Source organism: Chenopodium album, chromosome 18 (assembly GCF_948465745.1).
Source record: "Chenopodium album chromosome 18, dcCheAlbu1.1, whole genome shotgun sequence".
Lineage (NCBI taxonomy): Eukaryota > Viridiplantae > Streptophyta > Magnoliopsida > Caryophyllales > Amaranthaceae > Chenopodium > Chenopodium album.
This window is the reverse complement of record NC_137851.1, coordinates 12,795,088-12,812,968: the sequence shown is the minus strand read 5'-3', so window position 1 is coordinate 12,812,968 and position 17,881 is coordinate 12,795,088. Positions and strand designations below refer to the sequence as shown.

At 38.2% G+C, this 17,881-nt stretch overlaps 3 protein-coding genes across 3 annotated transcripts; 1 reads left to right on the top strand and 2 right to left on the bottom strand.

Moving 5' to 3' along the window:
* Positions 1-1,167: 1,167 nt before the first annotated feature.
* On the bottom strand, positions 1,168-3,415 carry LOC145591843 (F-box protein At4g09920-like). Its single transcript, XM_081648334.1, has 4 exons — positions 3,411-3,415; positions 1,950-2,792; positions 1,375-1,713; positions 1,168-1,243 (listed from the first exon to the last, which is right to left on the bottom strand). Exons 1-4 carry the CDS (start codon positions 3,413-3,415, stop codon positions 1,168-1,170), a joined length of 1,263 nt encoding a protein of 420 aa, XP_081504460.1.
* Positions 3,416-5,270: 1,855 nt separating this feature from the next.
* On the top strand, positions 5,271-8,285 carry LOC145591842 (PKS-NRPS hybrid synthetase cheA-like). The gene is made up of 3 exons (XM_081648333.1): positions 5,271-5,324; positions 5,742-7,764; positions 8,029-8,285. The coding sequence occupies exons 1-3, from the start codon at positions 5,271-5,273 to the stop codon at positions 8,283-8,285; spliced, it is 2,334 nt and encodes a 777-aa protein (XP_081504459.1).
* Positions 8,286-12,588: 4,303 nt separating this feature from the next.
* LOC145593127 (F-box/FBD/LRR-repeat protein At5g22660-like) lies at positions 12,589-16,861 on the bottom strand. Its single transcript, XM_081649638.1, has 2 exons — positions 15,208-16,861; positions 12,589-13,090 (listed from the first exon to the last, which is right to left on the bottom strand). Exon 1 carries the CDS (start codon positions 16,753-16,755, stop codon positions 15,274-15,276), a length of 1,482 nt encoding a protein of 493 aa, XP_081505764.1. The 5' UTR covers positions 16,756-16,861; the 3' UTR covers positions 12,589-13,090; positions 15,208-15,273.
* Positions 16,862-17,881: the final 1,020 nt, after the last annotated feature.

The window sequence follows — 17,881 nt, the reverse complement described above, 5'->3', positions numbered from 1 at the left end:
ATCTGTACTTCATTGTAGTACTTATATATTAGGTATATATGCATTTCAATATTGGGGAAAGGAAAATGGAGTTAATCTTTTTGGGCACAATTTTTTTAATAAAAATGAAGATAATTGTATGATTTTGGAAGAATAAAAGGTAATTTAGGTAGTAATGAGAAGAAAAAAGAAGGCAACTTCCAATTGCCAATCAGATGACTAGATGAGTGCACAAAGACCAGCTGCCATTTTAGCAGTTTGAACATGAAGGGAAGATACAGGCTTCCTTAACTCTCATCATCAGTAAATACATTCTGCACTGTCCTCAGATATCTTCATGTTACAAAAAAAACCATACCTTTTCGCGGTAATATTTACTCCGTATAATATGTCAAATATCAGTACGGATAAAAAAACAAAAGTAGCAAGCAGTTTCTTACTTTTATCCTCTGCCTCAGCCTTTAATTTACAAATAGATCATCAATTGCTAAGAACCCTGTTCTCATTAAATCAGCTGTACAAGTTTATGTTCATAGTCATAAGTCATAACATTAGCTTTACACAGGCTTGGGAAAAAACATTTTTGTGCACCAGGTAAAACTACATATACGTAACAATCAGACCTAAGAAGCTATTTAGTACCTTTTGAGCTCTCCCTCTCCTTCCAAACCCCTTCTCTGTTTTCTCCCCCGCTCCCTCCCTCGCCTAACCAAGCTGTAAAAGCTTTACTCTTCCAGATACATTTTTGTGCACAAGATAGTAAAACTATGAATCAGCAACAATCAGAACTCAGAAGCTATTTACTGCCCTTTGACCTCATCTTCTCCTTCTAAACCCCTCCTCTCATGACATTATTTCTTCTGCCCCTCCTTCACCCTAACCTTGTTGGCAAAGCTACTTCATTTTATCTTGAGCATAGTTTAATTGGACATGAACACAGGCTAATTTTCAAAATGACAGTCCAGAGGGCAGGAGGCAAAACGTACACTCGACCTGTTTTCTATACTCATTGATGAGTGGCTAATTAATCTACCATTTTATTACCAGTGAGCTTTTGGATTCTTTGCTAATTTCAATAAACATCCTTCAGAATTCATACTACGTACACTAAGTCATCATTAATAAATAAATGAGAGACTAACCATAGTCATAGAGAAAAGTAAAAGAACTAGAATATTACATAAAAACTTAATAGAAAAGAGTAAAAGACCAGTACATTGCAAGGCTATATCCAGGATTTCTAGAAACATTGTTAAGCCCTAAACTATACGCAATTATGCATATAAACCAAAAATCAATCGGAATTCAGTAGTCAATACCTACGACCCATAAGCTTGAATATTGCATTTAAAAAATAAATTAAGTTCCATACGTCAGGTTTAACTGCCCACATACATTCGACATGTAAGGTATCCACCTTGTAAGGCATTACCAGATGCTCTGACATACCAACCAGAAACCACAACCTCACACATCGAGGAGCTCCTTGGAAGCTTAAACAGTGTCCTACATAACTGGCATTCCTTCAACATTGCATATGCTTTTTCAGGCTCATTTGTGACATATTCCCCATCCACCATATGATAAACCATATGAGCCGTATGAAAATCTACGCAAAGCTTTTCCAAAACAACTGCATTACGTAGAATGTATCCCAGAAGCCTGAGGTCATCATCAGTTCCCTCCAGTCTCCATATTTTTATAGTCTTGAGCTTACTTAATCTGAAATTGAATCTGGTGTACACCAACTATTTTGCTCCATTTTATCATCACAATCTAAGGACACCTTAAGATGCTCTAAGTTGGGAAAACAATGTAAGGAAAACATCAAATCCTTAAAGAAATTTGTTTTGAGATGGGCTACATTAGAAAAGATTGGCAGTTTCACAGGGTTTTGATATCTGAATATATTGGTCAGACACTCTAGCTTCAGCTCAAGATAGGTAACACTAGACATTCATCCAACAAACTTGGTCATCTGGTGAAGATATTCTTTCCGTGGTCCAGATAATAAGCCATAATCCTGCTCATCCTCCTCTTCATCATCTGAATCCACCCCATACCCATCATCATATATCAATTGCATACACGCTTTGACTAATGTAGTTGGATTCCGGAGAAAGTAATAAACTGAACAGAAATCATCAATATCCAAGTCTGTCAATTTCGGTGCATCAATAGATACTCTAATTTGCCTGGGATGGTATAGCGTATCTATACGCAATGATATCAAATTGGGAGCAAATATATTCACAACGGAATTCGACAATGTCCAATCTATGGATAAATATAAATGGTTCAAAAGAGGGCAAGATCTAAGTAGAGTCTCCAAAGGGCCAGCACCAATACGCCCAACCCAACATAGGGTAAGTGACTTCAAATTAGGGAGATGACAACATAAATCCCCAATTTCCAGCCGTTCAAAATCTGTGCCCCCTAATTCCAAAGTAACCAGAGATTGTGAATTGAACAGAATAGCGGGTACAGTAAAGGAATCATTAAAGTCTACTTGGATACTAATATCCTCAACATTTCGACTGCAAATTTCACGGACCCATGATTCTGTTTCTGACGCACTCATATCCCGAGTACGCAACTGATATCGCACATCGAGATCAAATTTGTGGAGTTTCCGGGATGTAAGCTGTCGCAGGATGCTGTCAAGTTGTCGAGTTTCTGAGTACGCAATAACGCAGGTGATGCCGGTCCAGACGTGGCGCCATCGGTGGGATAAGACAGAGGTAGCACCAGCAGAATGGATAGGGAGGCGAGAAAGAATGTTGGTGAGAATGTCATCTGGAAGTGAGCTCAACCTGTGATATAGGAATTCATAATTTTGCTATCACCCATTCTCTATTTTTTTCACTCTCACAGTCACACTCTTACTCCCACTCTCAAGTGCGAATTATAAATTTATACAACTGTACTCTCTTGGTCCTATAACATTAATGTGAAAATTTTGATAATTATAAGAAAACAAAGATATGGTACATTGTACTTAGATTTTTTTATTGGGTAATACTTGGTACATTTTTATCATGGTACTGTACATTGTATATAGATTTTTTTTTTTTTTTTTAATTGGAAAAGGTACATTATTAAATTTTCATTTAGATTAATGCACTAATTATCCATCTATTAACTAATATTCTCTCCGTTTTTAAATACTTGCTCCATTTCTTCATTTGCGGAGTTTTAGGAGAAATTGGACAAAGTATTAAAATATGGAGAAAGTGGGGTTGGTAGAAGGTAAATTGGAGGAGATAAAATCTAAAAGTAATAAAATTGGATCCACTAGTTGAGAAAAATAAATTAAATATTATAAAAACTTTCCAAATAAAGAAATGGAACAAGTATTTAAAAACGGCCGCAAAAGGAAAGTAAGGCAAGTATTTAAAAACGGAAGGAGTATTAAAACAGAACATGCTTACATCATTTTTGACACATGTCAAACTATCATTAAAAATTTTCCCGTCAAAACAATATATGATGTCATTGTGAATTTTTTTTTTTTTGTTATTTTACTTAGCGTATTTTTTAGAAGTACATTGTATAGTTATTTTTGGAAAAAAACATGCATCATTAATGCAATATAATGTATACTACTTTTAAATATTTTCAACACAACTAATCAATAATAATTTTTTTCTCAATTTAATTTAATATTTTGGTCTTATTATTTCAATTTTCTTATACACACTGCATTTTATTGAAATATACGGGCAGTAATCTAGTTGTACTTATAATTTTTATTGAAATATACTCGTACACACTATGCATATAAATTCATTGGAAAATACATTTTTTTTGAAACCTCATTGGAAAATACGTGATGTTATAATACATTGTACGGAGTACTTTATTTTATATTTTTATTGAATATACGAGTACACAGTATTACAATCCGCAGTTCATTGTACTTAGTATTTTATTGGAATTACACATTTCAATATTGGGGAAAGTAAAATGATGGAGTAAAATTTTTGGGCACAATTTTCTAACAAAAAAATGAAGATAATTGTTTGATTTTGGAAGTACAAAAGGTAATTTAGGTAGTAATGAAAGAAAAAAGAAGGCAACTTTCACTTGCCAATCAGATGACTAGGTATCTTCATGTTACAAAAAACCATACATTTTCTCAGTTATCTTTACACCATATAAAGCGTCAAATATATATATACTCCATCCGTCCCCGAAAGAACAACTCTTTTGGGTTGATTTCGCGGGTATTAAAAAAGTTAAATAAAAAGAAGTAAAAATATATTGAAAATAAAAGTATATGGAAAAACAAAATATTATAAGGGAAGCTAATTTTGCACAAATATTGTTACAAATTGATGGGTATTTTAATGCAAATGGGTCGATCATTTTGAGACTAAAATTAGGCCAAAAGGGTCGAACTTTTAGGGACGGAGGTAGTACAAATTATAAAAAGTTATATAAGCATTAAAACACTCTTGAAAATTGTATAAAATTAGGAATTCATGATAAAAACACGAGTAGATCAGTGTAATTAGTGTATTATTATCATGATTTTCTAAATTTAAACAATTTTCAAGAGTGTTTTTAATGCTTATATGTCCCTAAGGCTTATGTATAGTATTTTCCATTATAAAATAATTAAAAAAAAAAAAAGTATGGAGTTGTAAGCTTCTTACTTTAATTTGCCTTAGTCTTTACTTTAAAAATAGACCACCATAACCTGTTCTCATTAATCAGCTGTACAACTTTATATAAAGGGAATTAATAGTCATAACATTTGCTTTAAACAGCTTGGGAAGAATACATCTTTGTGCACCAGATAAAGCTAGAAATCAGTAACAATCAGAACTCAGAAGCTATTCACTGCCCTTTGAGCTCACCCTCTCCTTGTAAACCCCTTTCTCTCAGGACATTATTTCTTCTGCCCCTCCCCCTCCCTCGCCTAATCTAGCTGTAAAAGCTTTTCTTATTTTTTAATCTTTGAGCAAGTTTAGTTGGACATGAACACAGGCTAATTTACAAAATGACAAACCAGGACTCCAGGAGGCAGGAGGCACATTATACACTTGGCCTGTTTTCTAGACTCGTTAATGAGAGGTTTGCACAGGACACTAGTGTCCAAGTATCAAGGGTTCAAGGCAGTCTATGCTATGTAATAAATCAAGTGAACTGCTAAACAACGCCCACATTTTTATCGAAATCGCCCACATTTTTATGTAAACTTCCAACATTACCCTTTTCTTCCTCTCTCTCCTAACACAACCACCACCGCCCCTCACCACCATTGCACCGTCGCCACCAGCGCCAACATGACGGAAAGTGATAGCGGCAGGCCGTGTACTCCGCCGGATCCACTTTGTGAGGTAATTTATTTTCGCCGGAACTCAAACCGCCCAAAAAAAACGGTCCACTGTGGTCAAACCGGGCGGTTAAACCGTGGTAAAACCGTGCAAATGGGGCGGTCCAACCACGGTCAAACCGCCCGGATTACACGGCTTTACCACGGTTTAACCGCCCGGTTTGCCCGGTTTGTTTTTTTTTTTTAATTAATATTGTTTTTATTATTATTATTTAATTGTTATTATTATTATTATTATTATTATTATTATTATTATTATTATTATTTCATTGTTGTTATTATTATTATTATTATTATTATTATTGTTCTTGTTGTTATTATTATTACTATAACTATGATTATGATTATTATTGTTGTTATGATTATGATTATTATTATTTTGATTATTATTTTAAAAATATTTTATTGGGATGTTTAATAGGCATCACTACCGGATTATGGTGGCGATGACATCGACTACAGTTCATATTTTAGAACGTCAATGATCTTCCCGACTTTTGAAGAAGCATTTGAATGGGCACAAAACATTTCCATACGTTATGACTTTTTCCTTACAAAGTCTTCGTATAAGAAACAACGAGATGGTCGACCGGTCAAGTATCTTAAGTGCGATCGTGGCCATAGAAACACAGCCGAAGATAGAGATATGGAGAATGCTGTACGGAAAAACACGAAAAGAAAGGGTGTTAAGTGTCCATTTCGTATCAAGGTCACATGTATGGTGGACGATCAAGGGTGGAAAATCATTCCTTCATCAGGTTTGCATGGCTTGCATAACCACCCAATGATGGTATATCGAGAGGGTCATCGGCAAGTGAGTGGTCTAAGTCCGGCTGCGAAGCAATTGGTTAGTCAAATGAGTTCAGCATGTGCTAAACCTAGTCATACAATGGCGGCAGTGAAAGATGCGTTTCCCACTGAGAACCCTAACATGAGACACATCTACAATTTCAGAAGTCGTGTTAGGGTTGATGCTAGTGAAGGGAGAGATGTCGTCAACCAGTTCCTTCACTTGGCCAATGAGCGCAAATACGTTAGTTGGGTAGCTGCTGACCCCGACACACGTGTTGTCACCCACGCCTTTATGGCACATCCAGAGATGGCGAATATGTTACGAACATATCCACATGTCATAGGGATGGATTCCACTTACAAGACAAACAGATACAACATGCCGTTTTTCGAGATTGTTGGGATCACACCGACAAATCAAAACTTTTTTATCGCGTATGCTTTAATGAAGACAGAGTCCTATGAGAGTTACAAGTGGGTCTTGGAGAGATTGAAGTTGTATATAGGTTTTGAAGTGACTCCTAAGGTGATACTAACTGATCGAGAGTTGGGACTTATGAAGGCGGTGAAAGAGATATTCCCAAACACAACTCACTTGCTATGTAGGTGGCACATCAACAAAGATGTGTTGGCCAAGGTATACCATTTGTGTAAGAAAGACATGGTGACTGCCGAGAAATTTAGGAATGGGAGGTGGTCAAAAATCATGAATGCGACAACTGAGGATGAATATGAATTTGAGTTGCAACAAATGAAGGATACTTGGGGAAGGTCAAGGCATACCATTGTGGATTATGTGAAAAAAACTTGGCTTGTGCACAAGAACAAGTTTATTCCGGCTTGGACAAATAAGGTGCTGCACTTTGGCAACGTGAACACGTGTAGAGTGGAGAGTCAACATTCTGTGCTTAAACAGTGGCTCGGAAGCTCCAAAGGGACAATGGATTCTATCTTCAACCGTGTACACCGCGCCACTGAGGGTTTGCTTATTCAAATTCGTCATCATTTGGAGGACTCCAGACGACGAATTGGAGTGGAGTACAGGGGAATGCCCTTGCACAATCTCAGTGGCTATGTTTCCTTCCATGCTCTCAAAATTCTTAAGCAGGAGGTGAACAGGATGAGAGAGTTATCTGATGATGTGTACGAGCGTTGTGGTTGTGCGATGTTGATGACACACGGACTCCCATGCGCTTGTACTATACACACCTCGATTCAGGGTGGTACGGGGTTGTATTTGGATCAGGTCCATCCTTTTTGGAAAACCCTAGTCATTGGAGACGGTGTTGACATTCCTATCTTTGAGGATGAGTTGGAACAGGACACGACGCAGTTTAGATCCCTGGTTGATGAGGTACTACTTCGTGATGCCAGTTTTGTGCGAAGTGTGAACCGAGTGTTGTTTGCGGAGCTTTACCCCGAAGATGTAGATTATGAAGAGCCCGAGATAAATGAGACAACCAGGGGTCGACCACAAGGCCAACAGTGGTCCTCATCTACCAGGCGTGATCCAAGTGGCTTCGAGCATATTCCGGGCGGCCGTAGTCGTGGTCGTGGGCAACGTCGCGGCCGAAGTAGGGGTCGTGCTACTTCTACATCTAGCTCCGGACGTGATCGATCACAATCATCAGTAAACATGGAAACGCCTTCTGGTATATGCTTTATTATTATTATTATTATTATTATTGTTGTTGTTGTTGTTGTTGTTATTGTTGTTGTTGTTACTTGCTATTATTATTATTATTATTATTATTATTATTATTATTATTATTATTATTATTATTATTACTTGCTATTATTATTATTGTTGTTGTTGTTAATATGTTTTACATTTAATTAATTCTTTTGGGATTTAATTAGTGCGGATGTTGTCGGGTTTTTATAATGCTAAAATACTTTCCCGGTGATTATTACAGGTAGTCAGATGAACATCGATGATTTTTTATACGTCGATCATTTTCCGAAATTCATGTTGCCGTTTTTGGAAGGTTGGCTTGACCCAATAGGTGACGGAAATTGCGGATTTCGATGTATTGCAGATTTCTTTTTGGGTGACCAGGAGCAGTGGATGTTGGCCAGGACTATGGTTGCAAATGAGGTTGCCGCGCATCCTAACATTTACTCTCAAATTTATGCTGATCAACTGGAGAACGAGGTTTGTCGTATCAGATGAACTGGTGGGAGATGCACAAGTGAACATTGGATGGTAGTGTTTCAGGACTTGTTTCCGATCGCTAACCTATTCAACACTGCCATTATGCTTTTCGGTGCTGGCGTAGATGGAATAGGTGTGTATCCATGCATCACTGTGCTACCATGGAGTGCCCCGTCCACTGCCACGGGCCCATAAAGGGAGTTTGCACTCCTCACAGTGGCAAACTATCACTATGTTCGATTGGACATGTCACCTAATTTTCCAGTCCCTCCTGTAGCAGGTTTTTGGTACGACGTGCGCGATTTTAGTGTGCAAGACTGGGATCAACGATATGTAGGTCGGATAGCAACATGGCATACTTTAGCTACAAATTAGTGATAGAACTTTGCAATGTTTAGTTGTAGAACTTTGCATAGTTGTAGAATTAAGCAATGTATTATGCAAATTTAAATTCAAATAATAAATTTAAAAATTTTTACAACATAACCTAAACAAATGAAGTTAGTTTCTAAATAAGAAATGAAATCAACTACATCCTCATCATTGCGTCCCACGCCGCAATAAGGTCCTGGGCCTCAACCACTGTCTGGGTAATCTCACCGCCGCTTTCAGCAATGAATCATCGTATAACATGCATGGAGCGACCCATCCACTGTAAAAAATACAAAAAATAATCATTACCAATATTAAGTTGCACAGTAATCTATGGAAAACAAGTAACAAATACTTACGTAATCAGTGTTCGTCCTCCCTGGAATTGGTGGGGGGGCAAGAACCGCAGTATCACTGATAAGCCGAGGATGGGAGTACGTGTAAAACCAGGCCAAGTAGTCAGGTGTGCATGTGGGCTGTCCATCCAATAGAGGTGGATGGAACGACAGGCCGAAACAGCAGCTCCCAGGACCAAACTTATCCCATAACCCCTGACCTCGAAAAGTAACGCTATACGACCGGACATTAGCAGGTCTGTACGCGCTGTCAGGCCTAAAACCGGGCCGCGGTATCCCCTGCACATGACCAAGTTGCCGTAAAACCCTATCTGGGTTATACGGCTCGACGATGTCCCGAAACTGTATACATCCCATGTACGTGGTTCTCGGGACGTCCTGTGCGGGGGTAAGTGTATAGGGCCGCCAGTTAACCTGCACACGCAATCATAAGAAGAATGTTACATTAGTTTTGAAGACGTTAAATAATAATATAATATACGCAAGCTAAGTTCACATACTACCTCAGCATCAGTCATCTGATCAAGTCGGGTACGGAAAGATATAAGTCGCTGGTGATCCCTCGACTCTGAGTGTGGATCCCACATTGAGGCCCGTGCCTCACCTGGCTGTACCACTAAAGCTCCCTGACAAGGCCGAAAACATGAGAAGTACTCGTATATCCACGCCTGCAGAAGCGTGAGACAACCTCCGATAGCCTTACACTCAATACGGGAGGCGATACCCAACTGCCGATACAGGAAAGCAAGTGTAGCTGACCCCCAAGAATATCGGTGAAGATCGTCATAAGACTTCTTCACCTCTAAAATGCAGGAGGGAAGAAGGCGGTGACCACTCTTGTCAACGAACAAGGTGCTACCAAGTAGTGTGACAAAGAAACCCATGAACTCGACGTCTGGGACCCGATCCAACAACTTGCACCGTTCATAGATGCTAGTCACCGCTACAGCACCGTTCTCCCAAATAGCTTTCGGCTTCACCAAAAGCTCATCCCTACTCAGCCCCAACAACTCCTGAAAGTCAACCTGGAGAGATGCACTGTCGCTAACCATGTCAACCAAGTCACCCTCAACGGGGATCCCCAGAATATAAGCGACGTCGTGTAGCATGATCGTCATCTCACCAAAGCGGAGATGAAAAGTGTTCGTATCCGACTGCAACCGTTCAACGAACGCAGAGATCAGAGGCCAATCAATGTGGAAATGCATGATAGACGGCAAGTGCTGTAGTCCAGTGACACTAAGGCGTGCACGTAAATCCGCACTCAGCTCTGTCTCCCATTCCTGCAACGACCTACACCACTGAATCCTACTGTGGCACCTCAACGGATCACGATCATCCCCGACCCAAACACGAAAAGCAACGTGAGCTGCATAGCTAGGGATAAGACTGCCATCAGCTGGACCACCTGGCATCGCCTCCTGAACAAGCCAAGACGTATCTGAGTCTCGAGAACCACGAGACCTACGAGTACGGCCGGTGCTCGAAGTCGTAGTCGTAGAACCCACAAACCTCCCTCCTCTTCCTTTCCTCACGAAAATCCCAGACGACAACTCCCCGTGCTCGAATCCTCCTCGCCCACTCTCGGAAGTCGTGGCATCCTCCGTGTCATCATGATTAGAATCATAATCATCCATGACCTGATCTAGCTCGTGCTGAGCATCCGAAGGCCAACCCAGGACATCATCCGCTGTGCGAGAAGCTGCCCTCTCCCTCCTAACAGAAGCATCAACACCACGAGATCGAGTATGTCGAGGACCCGATCCTTCGACACGTGTGAACTCGATATTTAGCCTTCTAACGGTCTGTGGCTATTATTTAATAAAAAAATGTAATACAAATAATTAATACTCAATTCTATAAATCTAATTAATATTCACTAATAATAAAAAATTACATTATTTTATTTTCCTAAACATAAATCTAATTTATAATCACTTAAAATAAACAATTACATTATTTTATTTTCCTAAACATAAATCTAATTAATATTCACTACCAATAAACAATTACATTATTTTATTTTCCTAAACATAAATCTAATTAATATTCACTAATAATAAACAATTACGTAATTTTATTTCCTACAAATAAATCTAATTAATATTCACTTAAAATAAACAATTATATTACTTAATTTCTTAAACATATTTCTAATTAACATTCACTTAAAATAAACAATTACATAATTTTATTTCCTAAACATATTTCTAATTAATATGCACTTAAAATAAACAAATATATAATTTTATTAATATGCAAAATAAATATATAATTAAATTAATTTTTTTTTTAATTACGTAAACCGCCCAAGTAAGACGGTTTGACCGTGGTCAAACCGCCCAGGCAATACGGTTTTACCGTAGACAAACCGCCCAGAAAATACGGTTTGACCGTGGTCAAACCGCCCAAACTACACGATTGAACCATGGTCAAACCGTATATCCTGGGCGTTTTGACCATGGTCAAATTGTCTAACTTGGGCGGTTGTACCACGGTTGAATCGCACAGACAGGGCGGTTTGAGTACTTTTCCAGCGAAAAAAATATACCCGCTCCGCCTGGGCTGCGTCCTCCTCCCTCGCGCGTGCTGCGTTCCTCGACCGTGGCATTCTCGAAGTTATGGGCGGTGGTGGTGGTGATATTGAAGTGGTGGACCTTGTGGTGGTGGTTGCAATGTACGGTGGTGGTGGTGATTTAAAGTGGTGAATGTTGTTTTGCGGCGGTAGCGGCGGCAATGGTGGTGTTGGTTGGTGGTGGTGGTGATTTTAAGTTTTCTTGAGAGGTTTTAAGCGAGGAGAGAGAAAGAGGTGATGTTAGAGAGTGAAAGAGAGAAAGAGTTTAGGATTTTAAGTAGGGGTAAGAACGTAAATTCATCCCTAATTTGTGGGTGATTTTGATAAAAATGTGGGCGTTATTTAACAACCCCCTAAATCAAATAAAGATGTCATAAACTGGGCTCTTTTCAAGTTCATCAATCATTCAGCTTCTGTTCACTATCACTGGTAACTGGTAAGAGACGAAATGATCAAATTCCCTGAAACAAGACCTTCCTGCAGAAATATGTAAGACGCTAAGACCTTTGCACTTCTTAGTACTTTAACCTCAAGTATTAAAAAATGTTTTCTCATCAGCTGCAAAGCACACTAAACAAACTGCCATGGTTTTACCAAAGGACACACTTAGTACTTTAACCTCAAGTTGTCATTGTACAGCAATCCAACTAACAAATTGATGATTAGGGACATTCAGATTATTCCGAATCCACCTTTTCCAAATCATCATCATCTTTATCTTTTTGGATTTAACCACTTACAGTTAAGAGCATTCATACTCCTGTCAAAAAAAAAATAAAGAAAAAAATAGCATTCATACAGCCAGCACCTATTCACCTTGAACATTCTAAATTTCTAATACCAATAAATTTTCATCTCCTAAAATATGTGACCACATCTCTTAAACTCACATATGTTTTCACAGGAATAAACTAAAATCTAACGCTGATAAATTGATTTAAATATAAATTCATAAATAAAATCCAGTGATTAGGGCTTAGATTTACAGCAAAAGAGATATATACTCAACAAAATGAGGCAAATACCTAGCTACTTAAGAAAGTTCTAGATTTTGTCCACTTGGGGTTGTATCAGTTCCATGGGATCAAAATTGCGATGAATCTCCTAGGCTCAAAGGAGTCCAAGCTAAACTTCCTACACATTTTTTAATACTTGCAGCAGCTCCCTTAACATGTGTATCAAATAAATAAGCAAAAGCAGCTAGGCTTTATGCCTTTTGACTTTTTCATTTTCATTTTCCTCTTCCTAAGTTACATCCTTTTGACTCTTAGGCTCCACTTGGTTTAATGGAAAACATTTTTAATGAACAATGAATTACCATGGATAACACATTTTAAGGGAAAAAATAATGGGAAATATCACTTTCCTTCCACCCAACTAAACACTCTCTTAGGGAGCAAAGCAACCGCCTTGTATGCACAACATTCTTTTTTCTGCTCCATCCTTGGTTCCCTTATTAGCATAGCTGAATCTTTGCCATCTCTTGGCCAGTTTGTAATCTATCATATAACCTGAAGTTACTGACATAGTTAAAAGTTCAAAAAAAAAAGGATGAGAGAACAGAAAATAGAAAACAAGATAAAGAGGTTCAGTTTAAAATATTGTTATTTACCTCAATATCATTTATAAAAACAAATCTTTTCAACAAGATATGGACGGCTACAAGGATCCCACAAGATTGGAGGAAGAGCACCTTGGTCCCGGTTTATAAAAACAAAGGAGACGCTCAAGATTGTTCTAACTATCGAGGAATTAAGCTTATGAGCCATACTATGAAGTTGTGGGAAAGGGTGATTGAACAAAGGTTGAGGGCATGCACAAGCATTTCAGATAACCAATTTGGTTTTATGCCTGGGAGATCTACTATGGAGGCAATCCATTTGATAAGACAAATGATGGAGTTTTATAGGGTAAAGAAGAAAGATCTTCATATGGTCTTTATTGATTTAGAGAAGGCATATGACAAGGTGCCAAGAGAGATACTTTGGTGGGCAATGTTGAAGAAAGGTATCCCACGAAGGTATGTAGACCTAGTTAAGGATATGTATCGGGATGTGTCAACAAATGTGAGGACATGCGGAGGGTTGACAAAAGATTTCCCTATTACAATCGGATTGCATCAAGGGTCTGCATTAAGCCCTTTTCTTTTTGCAACGGTTCTAGATGAATTAACTAGACCAATTCAAGATGAGGTTCCATGGTGTATGCTGTTCGCAGATGATATCGTTTTGGTGGATGAGACTAAGGATGGGGTTAATGTCAAGTTGGAGCAATGGAGGCAAAGGTTGGAATCTAGAGGGTTTAAGCTAAGTCGGAGTAAGACTGAATATTTGGTATGTCGTTTTGGCACTCAGAGGGGGATAAGCAATGAAGTGGTGAGTTTGGATGGAAAGGATTTGACCATGAGTGAATGTTTTAAGTACCTAGGGTCGATCATCCAGAAGAATGGTGACATTGATCAAGACGTGACCCACAGGATTAAGTCAGGGTGGCTTAAATGGAGAGCGGCCACGGGAGTGTTATGCGACCGCAGCATTCCCTTAAAGTTGAAGGGAAAATTCTACAGGACTGCCATAAGACCAGTGTTGCTCTATGGTACAGAATGTTGGGCTTCTAAGAAAGAGCATATTAAAAAGATGGAGGTTACGGAAATGCGCATGTTAAGGTGGATGTGTGGAAACACTTTAAGAGATAGAATCAGAAATGAGGTTATTCGCAAGAAAGTAGGTGTGGCGGGCATTGTAGATAAATTAAGGGAAAATCGTCTGCGTTGGTTTGGACATGTAAGACGGAGACCCGAGGGTGCACCGGTGCGAAGAGTGGAAGAGTGGGACCATGGAGGGATTAAACGAGGAAGAGGGAGACCAAAGATGACTTGGTTGGAAGGAGTGAGGAAGGATATGAAGTGCATGGATTTACGTGAGGATGAAGTTTTGGATCGTAAGGGATGGAGGAGAAAGATTTATGTTGATGACTACACGGAATAATCAAATTTGGTTCATGTTAGCCGACCCCACTTTTGGGATTAAGGCTTTGATTGATTGATTGAATATCATTTAAGCCTTATGGCATACTCCAAAGTTGGGGTATTCTACAAAGTTATTAATCATCACTGACTGCTGTTTGCAATTGCAAGTAGAAGGTAAACTAGAAAATCACTTCTATATCTTCTTTGATTTCAAACGACTACTTGTGTGTTCACCCTTTACTAAAAATCAATATGCACTTAGCACAATTTAACACTTCACAACTATTGAATTCTAAGGTGGCTATGTGATCACCTGGCAGGGTAAAAACAGTACTCTGATCATATAAATTACTTGCCTGCTCATTTGTGTAATATAAGAAATTCATTTACTATTATTGTAACATACAGAACATTACATTATAAGTCATAATTGGAACAAAAAAACACCATAGCTATATGGAGAAGAGAAAGGACTAGAATCTACAATAACAATTGACATTGTATTAGGGAAGAAGTTTACACACAGAACTAATCAAATAGACAAGTACAAAGCAAGCTTTTATACACTAATACACACCAAGCTATATGCACTTCAAAAATAACTTTAAGCAGAAACCAAGCTATATGCATACATTAAATTAAATACAAACGAAATTGGGTAGTCAATACCTGCCACCCAAGTGCTCTACTGTTGGATTTTGAAGAGTAAGAAGTTGCCACTATGATGTCAAATCATCAATCAGCCAAATACATTTGACATGTAAGGTATTCATCTTCAAAGGCACTACTTGATGTTGTGGCAGACCTTCCCGAGAACACAACCTCACAAGTTGATGAGCTCCTAGGGAGCTTGAACAAGGACATACAGAACTTACGTTCCTTCCATAGTAGATCTTTAGAGTCATCCCTCATACAAACATCTAAGCAAAGCTCATTCAAAACAACTGCATTACTCAGAATGTATGCCAACAACTTGAGGTCATCGTCAATCCCAATAAGCCCCCTTATCTGTATAGTCTTCATCTTACTTACCAAACAATCAGGCACAGAACCTGGTGCAGACCAATGATTAAGATCCATTGGGGGATTACCTTCCATGTTAACCTCAAGATGCTTTAAGTTAGGGAAGCATTGCAACGAAAGTATCAAATCCTTCCAACCATTTAGCCCGATACCATCCAAGGTCATTTCGAAATTGGTTAGATTACGGAATACTGGTAGAAACCCATCACCCACAGAGCTAAGGTGAGTAAATATATTGGTATCACTGTCAAGCTTTAAATCAAGGCTACTAACACTACACATCCCTCCAATAAACTTAGACATGTGGCGAAGATAATCGCCACTAGGCAACCAATCCATATCATCTTCATCCTCAAGATACCTTTCTTCCTTAATCAAATCAATACATGTGCTAACCAATCTAGTTGGGCTCCGAACGAAATCATAAAACGAAGTACAATCGCGTAAATTAAGATACTCCAATTGAGGCGCATCAATAGATATATTAATATGCTGTGTCTGACCAACAAACTCCAAATCAATCTTCAACAACTTCAAATTAAAAGCACAAATATTCACAGAATCCGCAATTTCAGACTCAACAACATCCAATTTAAACACCAAATCTAAATCCTCCAATTTTGGACAACACCTAATTAAATTCCCCAACCAAAACGGCACATCAAGAAGATAATTCAAACTCAATTTCCTCAAATTCGGAAGTACAACACCTCCAATTTGATCATCAGCAAAATCAAATTTAAGCTTACCAACCAATTCCAAATCCAAAATCACAACAGAATTAAACAAACAAACAGGAACATAAAAGAATTCTTCATAAAACGAACATCTTACATCAATAAAAACACTCTCCACATTCCGGCGACAAACTTCACGGAAACTCGATTCAAGCGAATCGGATTCCGGCAATTCTGACGGCGAAGTGAGTGAAAGGTGGAAAACGCGGAGTTTCGGCGCGGTGAGCTGAGCTAAGATGTGGTCGGCGGTGGTGATGTAGGTTAAACCATCGGCGTGAAATTCGAGGCGAGTGACGGCGGTCCAGAGGCGGCGCCAACGGTGGGATAAGACGGAGGTGGTGGCGGCGGTGTCGATTGGAAGGAGAGAGAGTATGACGGTGATGATGGCGTCGGGAAGTGAGCTTAATCTGTCGTCGTCGTTGTCGTATTGTTGTTCGTAGTTGACGTTTTCAGTCATCTTTTCTGGGTTTGGAGGATATTGGAAATTGGTAGAGGTGAAGTTTGAATGTTATTGAAAAAGTTGTATGTTGTATCAGATATTTGTTTGCTTGGTGTAGACGTTGTTCAAGGTGGTGGACTGGTGGTTATTTGTGTTTGGGGCAGTCTAATTTTGGCTTAGTTGTGGGATACTTGATCAGTTAGGGTTACCTGATCAGTGTTTTTGGTGTGTGTCAAACGGGCACACATAAAATGCGGCGTTTAATAAATTTTCACCTTGAATGGGTTTGTTGAAGCTTTTGTGCCAATGTTTTCTCATTACAAGTCATTTTTAACACTCCCTCCATTTCGCATTAATTGCAACAGTAGGTTTGACTCATAGTTTAAAAAAATTATAAATTAGGCTCATAGGCTTATAGTATGAAGTATTGTTAGTAAGAGATATAAATAATAAAAAGAGTAGTGTGGGTGGGAAGAAAAATATATAATAAAATATTTCTGAAAGTGGGGTTAGTGGGAGAGAGAAATCTATCTATAAATATAACTAAATTAATTATCGATAATATCATTGCTATCCACATGTCAACCACTTATAAAAAAAATTTCCGCCAAAACTAATTATGACATCATTATATTTTTTTTCAACATAAATAAAAGTTTAAAAATGGTAAAGTAGGTATACATTTTCCTAATAGATTTTTATATTTAATTTGGCTAATTACACAATTTTCATTGGAGAAATTAAAGGAAGGTCAAACTATTTACGTATATTAAAAGGCGTTCCTAAGAACGTCAATGTGCCACGTAGTTCCTTTTTATTGTGCCACGTCATCTTCTCAACATGTCAAGATGCCACATCATCACTCAAACAATGCAACATCATCCAAGCAACCAACATTACTCCGTATAAAAACGAAATGATAAGGAGCATCTAACCCTCAAACCTCTTATAACAATTATAACTATTTCACCATGTAAGCCAATTATCAAATATGATATTATATATATATATATATATATATATATATATATATATAAGGTTAAATTAAAAAAATATATACTAAAAAAAAAAAACCTTAATTTTAGTTGACAATAACACTTACAATTTTAAAAAACCTTTAAAAAATTTTATCGATTGCACGTCT